The 13,579-nt window shown below is 41.9% G+C and overlaps 1 protein-coding gene across 3 annotated transcripts; it reads right to left on the bottom strand.

Annotated features, from left to right (window-relative positions):
* Nucleotides 1-2,403: 2,403 nt before the first annotated feature.
* On the bottom strand, nt 2,404-9,007 carry MRPS30 (mitochondrial ribosomal protein S30). Of its 3 annotated transcripts, none has more exons than XM_036309512.1 (5): nt 8,339-9,007; nt 6,856-7,001; nt 6,040-6,145; nt 4,524-4,700; nt 2,404-2,769 (listed from the first exon to the last, which is right to left on the bottom strand). In XM_036309512.1, exons 1-5 carry the CDS (start codon nt 8,979-8,981, stop codon nt 2,480-2,482), a joined length of 1,362 nt encoding a protein of 453 aa, XP_036165405.1. In that variant the 5' UTR covers nt 8,982-9,007; the 3' UTR covers nt 2,404-2,479. The 3 variants fall into 3 exon arrangements, 2 of the variants coding, with proteins under 2 accessions (XP_036165405.1, XP_036165406.1); XR_004967572.1 differs by having other exon boundaries at nt 2,632-2,769; nt 3,685-4,700; XM_036309513.1 differs by lacking the exon at nt 4,524-4,700.
* Nucleotides 9,008-13,579: the final 4,572 nt, after the last annotated feature.

Raw genomic sequence — 13,579 nt, 5'->3', positions numbered from 1 at the left:
GTGCTTACAGCATAAATATATTTAATTTACAAATAAAAGTTTCACCTGGACTGCTGATCCAAAGAAATACTTTCCAAGTGGCTAAACATCACAGGAGCTTTCAGGATGTTTTTTGTCATTCAGACCTAGAATTACAGTGATAATCAAAGTATAGCTTGCTCATTTATAAAGCTGTTTGGATACATATTGCTGCATTGCACATCTGAATAATGTGAATAAGGTCATAAGTGCATAGCAAAATGAGTGATTCCCATTTACATATATGTATCACAGCCAGAAGATGCTAGATTTGTGAATATGTTTATATCAACACAATTTTCATTAAAAAATATTCTGAGGATTCATGTTTCAATTAAAATATTAAACCATCAAATTTATAATCATTACACACTGATTTATTTTAAGGATGGTTACTTTCTTCTGTTTTCAGTTTTCCTAAATTGGCTGGTGTATGAATTTTTGCTGATTAAGTCTATATATCACTAAGCAAGCACTAAGGTAAAACTTCATTTCTTTTGTTCAAAAATTAAAAAGGTAAAAAAAAAAATGAGGTCCTATTTGAATTTATCAACTTGGATTTCCCATCAACTCAATTCATTTCTAAAGAATGTTACACTTGCGTTTTAAATCCAATGGCAGTTCCTTTACATATTTTAAAAAACAAATCAAATTATCTTCTAAGTGTAACCTTTTAAAAATGCAAAAGATCAAATTCATAAGCTACGTATTAAACCTCAGACTTATGTACAAACTATTATATAATACCAATCCATTATTGAATTTCCATGACTACTAGCAACTCTACCCTACTAAGGTAGATTATTTTCATTACTATTGAATTTTGGCATATTATCACTTTATTTGGGATTTCTGCATTTTATATTGAAATGTATATTTAACCCACTGTTTTTTAGTAATTAAATAATTTAAACAAGTTTATAAAATGACTTGGGAATCATTCTAAACTTTAGGTTTGTTTCATGGAAATTTTCAAGAATTCATGGATTAATTGTATTGCTTTGGGCCCTTATGGGAGATGTCTTAGAAAGTCTTTCATTTTCTGTATGAACCATGTAAATTTAATTGATGAGTTAAATATAATCAGCTTAGGGATAGCAATGACATTTGAAATGAATCCCAAATATTTTAATTACGTAGCATTCTAAAAGCACTTTCACGTGTACTAGCTCATTTAATCCTTACAACTTTATGAGATTACTTTGTTTTATGGAAGCCAAAAATCAAGGCTGGTAACTCGAACTGCTCAAAGTTCAATAAATTAGAAAGTGATCGCCAAGATTATGAGATATCATTTTACTTGGAACTTGGTAAGGTTGCACTCTATGCATCATTTTTCCGTTAAGGACTAACGGAATGCAACAGGCAGGTTGGAACAGACAGGACAAAGGGTAGAGAACAGTAGTCCAAGCTTTGGAAACAACTTAAGTAAAAGAATGAAGTACATTACAAAGCACCCTGGATAACTGAAGTAATGGGTTAAAGACGGAACACAGCACAACACCTTGCAGAGAAAACTCTCCAATACTGGTCCCTTCAGTTCAGCAATCACTTGTGACAATTGTCCCTAAGCTTCTAACTGAGGCTTCAATCAATGTAACTGTGACCTTTGTCTTGAAAGAAAGAGAGCGAGGGAAGGAATGAGAAAGGTAGAGGAGGAAGGAAAACCAATAATTATTTGTCATGTGGCTAGAGTACTAAATGGGGTATTTTAAATATTCACAGTAGCAGGTTATATAAAGTGAGAAGTATAAGCATGATTATTTATTTATTTATTTATTTGCTCACTAAAAATGTTTTGAATTAACCTTAATTCTCAGCAAAATTATCAACTTTAACAACTGACAACTGATTTGGGAACATAGCAGACATAGTCCTAGTCTTAGAGCAAATAACACTAACTGAAATATGTGAACATTACTGCTAAGTGCTAGCACCTAACTGCAAATAATTCATCCGTTATGCTTTTAATCATGTTAATTTTAGAATGGTCACTCAATTTCCCTGGGACTGAGTTTCCTATATTTGTAAAATAATGTGTATGTTTTAAAGGAGTTTGAATAGGACTCTGAAAATTCTATTATCATATTAACAAAAACATTTTAAAAAGGAAAATATTAACAAATTATCTATATATTCATAAGCATTTGAATTAGTACCCTTATATTACCTTTATAATCACTTGCAATACCAGGATTGAAGAAAGCTTAATCAATCTCATCACTTAGTGATATATAGTTACTTTACATCAACATACTATATCTAAAATTAAATCTTTCACCATGTGTTTTGAGCAGAATGAGAGGATTATGTTAATCACAGATTAACATAAGAAATGCTTGTCTCAAAATCAGTGCATTTATTAATATGTGGCAAACACAAGTCTTGTCATTAAAATTCTTTTTATTGTTGTTTCAGTAAAATGTAAGGGTTCCCAAAGTCCTGAGTCAAATGTTTCTTCTTATTTTTCCAACAGCGGTGATTTGTCTTCTTTTGGTCTGTTCAGTAGAAAGTGAACTATCTGTAGTAGAACATCATCGTTAAAACCTTTCACATCATTATCTTCGATTGTTTCATAAAGAGGCTTACTTTGCGTCCCCCAACATATATTTTTACGACTGTTATTCTGATCAGCTTGTGCAGTCAGTGCCAAAGTATTTAACTGGTAGCAGAAAAAAGAAAAGTATCTTCCATCTGTGATCACGGCCTGAGAGACAAAAGGTCGAGTGACATCTGCTTCGCTCCAGAATCCTAGAGAAGAAAGTTATACTGAAATTTACACTAACATATATTTAACGCAAACAAAATATATGTATTAGAGGGGTATCAAATATCTGCTAAAACCTAGATATTTTACCTGCCAATTTCCTAAAGATCTCATCAAAAATTATTTCATCACATCTAGTATCCCTAACTCACGATACATCTTTTCAACAACTTCTGTCTTCAACTGCTTTCAACCTTAATTCACTTCTTGTAAGAGCAGCTCTGTATCTGTGCAGATTTCCCTGCATCTGGTGTTAACTACATCATTGCTCACCATACTGGTAACATCTATCATCCAATAACCATGAAGGCCATTTATTTCACCACATCTACCAAAAAAAAAAAAAAAAAAAAAATCTTAAAAAAAACGACCTTTCTAAGGACTTCAACCAGGTCCTCATACAAATTCTGTGTCTTCCTTTATGTATCTCAAAATTGGTTTTATGAGTTGCTGTCATTTCACTTAATGAGTCTTATGTGATAAGGAGCCAGGCTGCCTTAAACTGAACTACTCAATTTTCCAACTGCTTCTTATCCAGGCTGACTGGCTTTAATACTTAAAACCCTAATGCCAGGACCAGGCATAGCTACTTCCCCACACTTATTTTATACCAGCTGCAATGGAAATGGTCAATAACTAATGTTGTTAATATATGGAATTATACTGCAAAAAGTTCTTATCCTTCATGAATAAACAGATCTTCAACACAGATTCCTCTCCCGTTTCTATTATAGAAACGCAAGTCAACAATTGTGAATATAAGGTTAAAATATATACAAAAGGAAAAACGTGGGCTTGGCAATAATTAAATCTGTATTAAAATCCCTCCTGGGTACTAATATAGGATTAAACTCATTATATATTATATCACTTCAGGTTTTAAAATGAAATCCAAGTACCTCAAATGGGCTCTAAAAGTCCTACGTGAAATGGCCTCTGGCTCCTCCTCTCTTCATCAGCCTTCATGGTCCTCAAACACCTCGAGTCTGTTCTGCCTCCGATATGACTTGCCATTCTGTCTGCCTCAGTGTCTTTCCCAGAGTTTACACTTAGCAGCCCCTCACCATTCAGTTTCTGTTCATTCTTCTTGAGTCCTCCTCTGAATGACTATGTTTACAGAGTCTGCCCCACATCTCCATTAAACCTGTGCCTCATAAATCATTCTAGCCCTTATCTATGTAGTAATGTTCTTTGCAGTATTAACACTACCTAAAAATCTTACCTGTTTATTCTCCTTTATTCTCCTCACTATAAGCTCCAGAAGAGTAGGGTCTGCCTGTCTTATCCAGCACTTTATCCCCAAGGCCAACCGTGCTTAATACATAAAAAATTCTATTTACTGAATGAACAATCCCCTGATCCACAGCCTAGATATGGCCTTCTAATAAACGATAAAGAATAGCTAGGACTTAACCTAACACTTAATCCACCACAGCATTCCCTTCCGTAGCTTCAAAAGCTGCTGTCATCTACAGAGCTGACTAGGGGGCTCTATAGTCTTTGAAATGCTCGACAACACCATCAGAAAAAATACAGTCACACAAAGTGGTCAAATAACAGATCACGTCACTACCCAAGAGCCATTTGACAACTGCACATGTAAAATATTTAATTGGGGGTTTTAAAACAAATATGCTTTTTGGTAATGCAAGTTTTCGAAATGTTAAGACTCAACCAAGGAAATGAACTACTAAATTTTTTAAATGTCAGGTATCTTCCAACAATGCCATCATTTTACCTTGATACATAGCTTGTGCTCCAGTCCAAGCAAAAAGGCTTGCGATAGCATTAGCTCTATAAACAACTTCTATCTGATCGGCACAGTTTTGCCTCAGGAGCCTTTCCCTGTTTAATTTTTCTGGTAACAGGTGAAACTGGGTATGACCATAACAGTATGGATCTGCTGTCCTTGAGCCTGAAGAGCAAAAGAGAAACATGTGACGTGAAATGACATGTAGAACACCTAGAGCACATGTGCTCAATATTCCTCTAAACCCACCCCTCCTCTACCCATCACGTGATTGGTATTCAACATACACACATGGGAAGGTTAGTTTATGTATTTATTGTAATAAAGTTACATTTCACACGGACTTAGTCTGCTAGCTGTCACCAAGTCGCTCACTATAAACAGGATAAGTAAAAAAATTATATATAAAATGGATTAAAAATTCTTATTATTTCAGTTTTTCAAACACATTAGTCATAACTAAGGAGCTTCATCATTGTTCTTATCATATTCAGAAAAGGAGATAAATGCTTCATGACTTTAAAAACTTACTTTATTTAATTCTATTTTATTATTACTTTCTAAGCCTCACCTGAGGATATTTTTTTTTCCTATTGATTTTTAGAGGAAAAGGGGAGAGAGAGAAACATCAGTGTGAGAGAAAACCATCGATGGGCTGCCTCCCACACCTTCCCTGACCAGGGATCAAACCTGAAATCCCCGTATGTCCCCTGACTGGGAACGGAACCTGCAACCTTTTCATGTACCAAATGACACTACAACCAACTGAGCCCCCTGGCCAGGGCAAAAACTTACTTTATTATTTTAATATAATAATTACATAGCTTGTTCCTAATTTTAAAAATATAATTGGTTCTTATACTACATTTTAAATAAAGAAAACCTTTTTAATCTACCATGCCCTTTACCAGTATTTTATAAAACGTTGACATTCTTGACTTTAGTGGTAAAGTCAAAAGTCCCCCTTATTCACTCTCTAAGACTTAGTGACAGAGAAGGGGCTGATTAAATAGGTCTGGAGGATTAGTTTAAGCAGCTTTCTTAAAATGTTCCGCAGGAAAAAAAACAGCAAAAAAAATAAACTGCATAAGGGCAGATGTCAGACCTTATTAATTTTTATGTTCCTGGTGGTTTTCACACTGTGAAACAAACAGCAGACTTTTGTAAAAAAGCCATTCACTGCCTCAAGCCCAGTTCTACACTTTTTACTTTTGAAAAAAACACCAAAAAACACAAATTACTTTTCCTATAAAATACATCAACAAAACCCTATAAGTATCATTATATTTTAAAGTTAAATATTGCTAATACAGTGGAAACAAGTAAAATTTTAAATGGTGAGCTGAAAGAATATTTTCTTCCTAATTTTCAGGCATACTGCAAGAACCTGAGACTATGAATTATACTGTTGATAGACTAAACCTTGGGTCATCAAGAATTATGTAAATTTGTACAAGACACCTAGGACACATTTATGGCACAATACATCAGAAGAGAAACTTACCAATAAATATGGCATTTTCATATTGTCGTTTGAATAATGGAAGTTTGTCTGGCTTACAATTCATAACAGGAATTTCTATAGGTACAGAATAATCCAGTGGCACAAACTTAAAAGAAAAAGTCATAAGTGATTCACAGCAACACGAGTATATTTTACTCATATTCATAACAGACTTAAAATCTTAAAATGAGATGATCTGCAAAATGATGGGCTGAATCCAACCAGCCACCTGTTCTTACAAATAAAGTTTTATCGGAACACAGCCATGTACATTCATTTTCATATGGTGCATGGCTATAAGAACAGAGATGAGCAGTTCTGACTGAGACTTATGGCCCCCAAAGCCTAAAATATTCACTACCTGTATTTTTAAAGGAAAATATGTACCAACCTGATATGAACACATAGACAACACTAAAATATGCTTGTTTTCTCCAAAAGAACTATAAGTACATAAAATGACGTTTATAACTGTAACAAATGCCTTGATTTGTGATTAGGTACTGTAAGTACTGTAAATTATAATCATAAACTATTATCCATTTTTCATATTTTTATATTAAGAAAAAAAATAAAGACTTGTATGTTCCTGAAAACGGATGCCTTAACCTCACTTAAAATGATTATCTGACCTTTGGGGAATACATATACTATAGCAGGTTAAAAAGCTGAAAAAGAATTTCAGAGATATATTTTAGTGAATCTCAAAAGGCATAGGATCCCCCAAACCTTTTTACTCTACCACACCCTTTATCTAGCCTGCCTGTGACATTTCCACATCCCACAGCAACAGGTACACATGCAGTAAATCCTCACCTCTGGCAGCTGTTTGGACATTCGAATCTGGTTGTGTGGTGTATCATTTATTTGGTATCTCACAGCATCAACGCGCCCTTTCCGATGACCATGAACAATGATTTCTTCACCACGCCACCAGTAAAAGTGAACCGGGCGTTTACAATCTACCAAAAGATATTCAAAACTTTCTTACCACTTAGATACATTTGGTTATTATTAGAATACTAAACTCAGCAATATAGAACTCAAAAGTAATGGTGCTAATTAAAAACACACACATCAAAATGACTATAAATAGACAGTCTGGATTATGTGGTAATTTAACTTAAATGATCATGACTTAACTATAAGGCTCAACTAAGTGTTGTCTACTTGTGCCATCACTGCACTAAACACTGTAACTAAAGCGTTTTCTCAATTACAAGAACAGGAGTAGCACACATCAGAAAGCTTAATAGGAGTCAGAGCTGTCTTGTGAATGACTAATTCAATCATCACGGTAAGGCTGAAAGGTATGCACAGCTGTTATCAGTTTTACAGAAGAGGACCCTGAGTCTTGAGAAGGTTAAGTTTTCCTAGGCCATCAGTCAGGAGTCCAAGGTCATGCCGCCCCCAACACCACTCCCTTCCCCGCTGAGAGGGGAGTTAAGGCACTCTACAAGGTTCAGGGAGCACACACCTCCAGGGACAGCATCAGCTCAATCAACATTCACTAAGATGCCTACTGTGTGTGGTAGGCATAAAACGATGGACACGTCAGAAACACTAATTTTTAAAACTGTCTCCCCGTTCATTGCTTCTCCTATCTGCACGGAGAAGTTGCTGACTGTTCACTGGAAACCCAGAATGGCTGGGTGTGACTCCTGACCACCAGATCAGCCACAGGCTCTTCTGCGTGGGCACATTTTACATCTCTGCGCCTGCTTTAGCTCTGATTCATGACACCATGCTACCTACTGTACACAGTTATGGTGAGGATGAATTAGCTGGCACATATCCCATGCAGAACAGGGTCAGGCACACAATTAAGTACTGAATGAATTGGTATTTCAACCAATACTGCCTTTCACCTGTTCAACCCCAGGACAAAGCACTCTGGCCCTAATTCTCATTTTGAAAACGAGAAAGATCAACGCCAAAAGTGGTGCCTACGTTGACAGATGATCGGGTAACGTTTGGGTGGGCGAGCGGAAAGGAACCCCTTGGCTGAGCCCGCACAGCTCTCCCACTGGGTGGGCCGGTCACCGGGCGGGACCCTCACCAGGCCCAGCAAGGCCGAGTCCCGCGGACCCGGGGCGCCCAGCCCAGGGCTGGACCATCAGATGGCAGCGCCCAGTCTGCACGTTCCCAGCGCAGAGACCGCTGCTGCACCGCGCTGTCCCCAGCTGAGGTCCAAGGACTGGGAAAACGGACAGGAATGAAGAGGGGGCACATCGGAGGCGGCGTGGGCCCCTGACATCGCCCGCCCGCCCCCCGCCCCGCGTGGCAGGCCCGGGCTCACCGAGGGCGGCGGTGGCCAGGACCGGGTTGTGCGCGCTGAGCAGGCCCATGAGGGCGGCCACCAGCTGGTCCAGGAAGGGCGAGGCGACGGCCTCCACCTGCTGGTAGAGGGGCGCGCGCCCCTGGCGCCGCAGGTAGAAGTGCTCCTGCAGGAGGCAGTCGCACGCGGCGGCGCGCAGGGTCGCCAGGTCCGGGACGGGCGGGGGCGCGGGCTCGGCCGGCGGGGATCCGGGCTCGGCGGGCGGGGACCCGGAATCGGAGGGCGGGGACCCGGGCTCGGCGGGCGGCGGGAGGCCCGACAGGAACACGGTTTTGGTGAAGCCCTGGTACCAGCGGTCCGCGTTGAGCGCGAAGGTCTGCGGGTAAACCACGTACTTCTTGAACTGCATTTTGGTGAGGATGCGGATCTTCTCGTCCGCCGTCCGGGCCGCGTGCACCGCCGCCTGCCAGCGCTCCACTCGCCGCTGCCGGGCCGCCTTGCTGTCGGCCGTCATGGAAGCCACGATGGGCGGGTAGCGCGCCACAGGGGCCGCCGCGCCCTCTGCGCCGGGGACGTCCGGGGTCCCCACGGCGGCCTGGGCCGCGGAGTGCACTGACCGCCCCGGGCCGCGGGGCACGAGCCGCCACCACCTGGCCGCCGCCATCTTTGCCGGGGTTCCGGCCGGAGGTGGGTTTCCGCAACTAAGGACCAATCGGAAAGCAGGATCTGAGGCCGTCGTGGGGGGGGGGGGGGATGGCTCTCATTGGGCTTGAGGAATGTGCGTCACCTGTTTCTTAGCCAATCAGATCACTCCTCCAACTTAGTTTCTAGTGACCTGAAGCCTGGGTGGCTGAGAGGCAGAAGCCCTGCGCCTACACATCTTCCGCGGGTCTGGCGCGTGGGAATGAAACCATGAAGCAGATCTGGCCGCCTATGTTACTTCCCCCATCCGGACAAGCTTCTTGCCAGAAATCATAAAGGAACATTCTGCACAGAAGCTTCCAGCGCTTGGCTAACTTTACTGGTTTCATTTCTGTAGGGCACATCCTTCTTTTCTGTTTTAGTTCTCGGGCTTGGAACGTACTATTAAACGCTAGAGGCCCAGTGGGTGCACCCGTGGGGTCCCTTGGACTGGCCTGCGCCCTCTCCCAATCCAGGACCCCTCGGGGGATGCCAGACTGCCGGTTTTGGCCAGATCCCCAGGCCAGGCTTAGGGACCCCACCGGTGCACCTGAGCCTCTAGTATGCATATAAGAACTTTAATCTCTCCCCTCCTGATCACAACTCAGCACCAGTTTCCTGGACTCTGAGATAGCCAGGGTTGGCCACCTGCAAGGGATGACTACTTTTCTTTGTGCTTCAGTATGACACAAAGCTCCAAAGCCTACATTTATCTCATTCCTTTTCTCAGGGATTAAAAATCGATGAGAAATTCCTTGCATTTCTGTCTCTTTAAATTCTGATTGAAATACAAATGTCTCTGGAATGGAAGTACAGACATCTCTAGACCAGAAGTACCTTTACTACCAACTATTGGATTTAGTAATGGCTATTTGTTTTAAAGATAGTAACATAAATAACTTAAAATGATCTTGAATCACAAATAAAAATTATAGAAGCTTCTGCCAGTTTTTGATGTAGTGCCAAGCCCTTCTCTATAAATATGAATTTATAGATGCTTTTATTTTTGTGTAAACAATATTCATACTATATCTTTTATGATTTCCATTGTGGTTGGAACATACATTTACAAAGCGACCTGAATATAGAATCTTTCCCAGTTTTTATATTTCCCTTTCCTCCTTCCCCCATATTTTACCAGTCTCAGATGCAACTAATTCAACAGCACTGTTTTGGGACAACTCATACAGGTTGTTGTTGTTTTTTAATCTTAATTTTTACCATTTTAAAACTTAACTTTCTCTCTTTTCATACTCATCCTTTATCATTTTAAGCAATTTTATTTAAATTACATAGCTACAATTGAAAGGCGCGCCGCCCGCCTCTCCGGGCGGTGCGGGAGGAGGAGTCTGGCTGCTGGGCTCTGGGATCCCTCCGCGGCCGCCGGCCTCCCCGGAGCGGGTCCGAGTGTTCGGGCCGGCTGCGTGGTGGCCGGCGGCGGGCCGAGGGGTGGGGCCGGGCGGCGACCGACCGCGGGGGAGGTCATGGGAGCGGAAGGCCTCACCGCTTGGCTCTTCCCTCCCTTCCCCCGTGGTCGGCTCCCCGCTTGCCCGCGCTGGGGCCAGGGGTCCATGCGGCCCTTGGGGCCCGGTTGGGGGGGGCCGGGGCCTGCGTGGGCCAGCCGCTGGGCCCCATGGGGGGGGCATTGGCTCCCCAGCCCACGGCGGGAGCCCGGCGTGGGCTGCCACCCGCCCGCTGCCCCCTGGACCGGGCCCAGTGCAGCAGCGGCGGCAGCGGAGTGGGGCGCGTGCCCTAGCTCGGGGAGGCCGCCATGCTGCAGTGCACCGGCCCCATGGCCGGGCCTGCTCGGAGCGGATGCTGCTCCTCCAGAGCTGGGCCGCTCCACCGGCCGCACCCCGTTTGCTGGGCCTGTGCCGCCCAGACGCGCTAGAGTCCCAGTCTGCCCGCAGGCCAGCCGCGGGGGCTGTGCGGGGGGCCGTCCTGCCTTGTGGTGAGTTCGAGCGGCAGCAGCAGGAACCGGACAAGGACTGCGCCCTCCATCTTGCCTTGGGGCCTCCATCTTGGGACAGAGCCACGTGCGCCCTCCATCTTGCCTTGGGTCCTCCATTTTGGGACGGTACCATGTGCTTCCTCACGGGAAGAAGCCGCTACTAGCCACACCCAGGATTTCTCTGGACTAACCAATAATAATCAAGGGAAGTGCACGCCATCACTATGACCGACTTGCGCCTGGCCAATCAGCGGGGCCCACAGTCCCCTCTCCTGCCCTCACTCCACCCCCCTTTAAAACCCCCTGTCCCATCAGGCGTCTCTCTCTCTCGGCCACTGGAGCTTACCGTTGCATCGGTGAGTGTGGCAGGGGAGCCAAACCTAGGTTTGAAGTAAATGACTCTTTGCTTTTGCATCGGACTGACTGGCTCCCTGGGGGTCTTGGGAACTTTGAAATCTGGGCACAACAACAATAATAAATAAAATTGGTATGAATAGGTCTGGGAACAAATTGATAAGCACATCTGGGCATTGGAAGCGGAGGTGTTTTGAGTTTGTTCTACACAATGCTCTACATCTTGCAGAATAATAGCCTGAGTTAGTCTTCAGTTAAGTGGAGGAAACTTTTGAAAGATTATGTTTTAAATACTTATCTATTAACAGTAGAGATAAGACGTGCAAGATTTCAGGAAGTATGTCTTGTTAGTTTGGGGAAAGAGTGATCAATACTATGAAGTGTAATGGTTAAGAACATGAACTCTGGAGTCAGGTTATCTAGGTTATATTCCCAGAACCACCACTTTACTACATTCTGTGACTCATGAAGTTCCTTAGACTCTCCTCCTTACCTTACCCTCCTTATCTGTAATATGGAAATTATTATTACCTGTTCTCACAGGGTCACTATAAGATAAAAATTGAATAAAATGTACTTTAAGCATTATGGTTTTGTTAATATTTTTATAACAAGAGGATGTACATTATTACCCCTAGAAACTAATTAGTTTTCAGGATATAGCAATTTCATTTTTAAAATACCCACAATTGAAAGAGTATGTAAAGTTTATTTGGTTTCAGCACCCATTTAATACTTGGCTTCTATCTTGAAGAGTTATTATTGAGTGAATGATGAAGAATTCATCAACTACCAGAATGTCACTTTTTATTGTTTGAACTACTCCATTCCTTTATGTTCTCATGAAAGATTTATTGAATGTTTACTGTATGTTAAATTTCAGGCTTAGACATAAATGCATACAACTTGTGCCTATCTTTGAGTAGTTCAAAACACTGTGAAACAGGCTCATAAAGAAATCATTGGAATGCAACATAGGAGGTGTTACCTTAGGAATACATACAAATACTGTGTAAAATAGTGTTTTTAGTTATACTTGAGATTAACATTCCTATAGCTTCTCATCTATTCAATTTTGATTCCTTGGAAGAACATGGATTATGACAAATACTCTTGGATCCCAATGATCATCCCATTCTTCCCTTTCTACCTAACTGCAAGACCCTTAATTGTGTTCAGGGATTTGCCCTTTAATACAATCTGTAAGTATGACACTTCTCCCAGTTCATGGGGGTGGGTCATGATTAGCCTGAGCCAATTGTAGCACTTCCAGCCACTTCTCAATGATGATTCAGAAATGGCCCTAAAACCCAGTACTGGTCAATGAAGGCTAAAAGGGAATTTTCCCTCGGACTTCAGGAAAAGGTTTTTTTTTCTTGTTTGTTAGTTTTTAATAAAAGGAGACACCATTTTCCCCAGAAGTTATAGTTATTGTCTCCATATGATGCTTGAAATTGCTTTAGCCATTTGCAACCATGAGTGGACCCATCACAGACATGCTAAGGATGACAGAATGGAAAGATAGCCCTGGCTCCTTGATGATATTATTATGTTGTTGAATTAACGTGTAAGAAAGGGTTAATTGACCAGACTTGGAGTGTTCAAACCATGATTATTCAAAAAAATAAAAATAAAGGCTGGCCCTGGTTGTACCAGGGACATAACTTCTAAGCCCTCAGAATATCCTTGAGGAATGTGTTTTTTGTGTAACTAGGAGCTTGGGTCATGCAACATCAGCTTGACCTCTGGAGAGGCTAGACTAGAGACTGAGTAACTAAGGTCAGTCAAGCAGGCACTCTGTGTCCAAGTGACTGACCTCCAATAACAACCCCAGACATCAAGGCTCAGGGAAGCTTCATCACATATCATTGTTGGGAGAACTAAGCATCATCTGAATGACTTCATTGGGAGAGGTCAACTAGAAGCCTGTACCTGTTTTCTCCTGGACTCTACTGATACTAATCTCTATCCTTTCACTATAAAAACAAACACACCCATAACCAAAAATATAACATCTTTTTTTTTTTTTTTTTCTTTTTCAGTTTTGTGAGTCCTGGCAAATCATCAAACCTAATAAAGTTGGTCTTGGAAATGCCCAAGACTACAACCCTGGAAACATTCACCTCCACCTTATTTATCTGAATTGAGGATGGGCCAGGGAAACTTGGCAGACATTTCAAACTGTCAATTCATAGTAATTTTCTATCAAGCTAACTCTTATGTCTTTTCACATGAACCACGACTAAGCTACGGCCCCTACTCTCTGTTTACTACCA

Source organism: Myotis myotis, unplaced genomic scaffold, assembly GCF_014108235.1.
Source record: "Myotis myotis isolate mMyoMyo1 unplaced genomic scaffold, mMyoMyo1.p scaffold_m19_p_5, whole genome shotgun sequence".
NCBI lineage: Eukaryota > Metazoa > Chordata > Mammalia > Chiroptera > Vespertilionidae > Myotis > Myotis myotis.
This window is presented reverse-complemented; position numbering and strand designations above follow the sequence as displayed.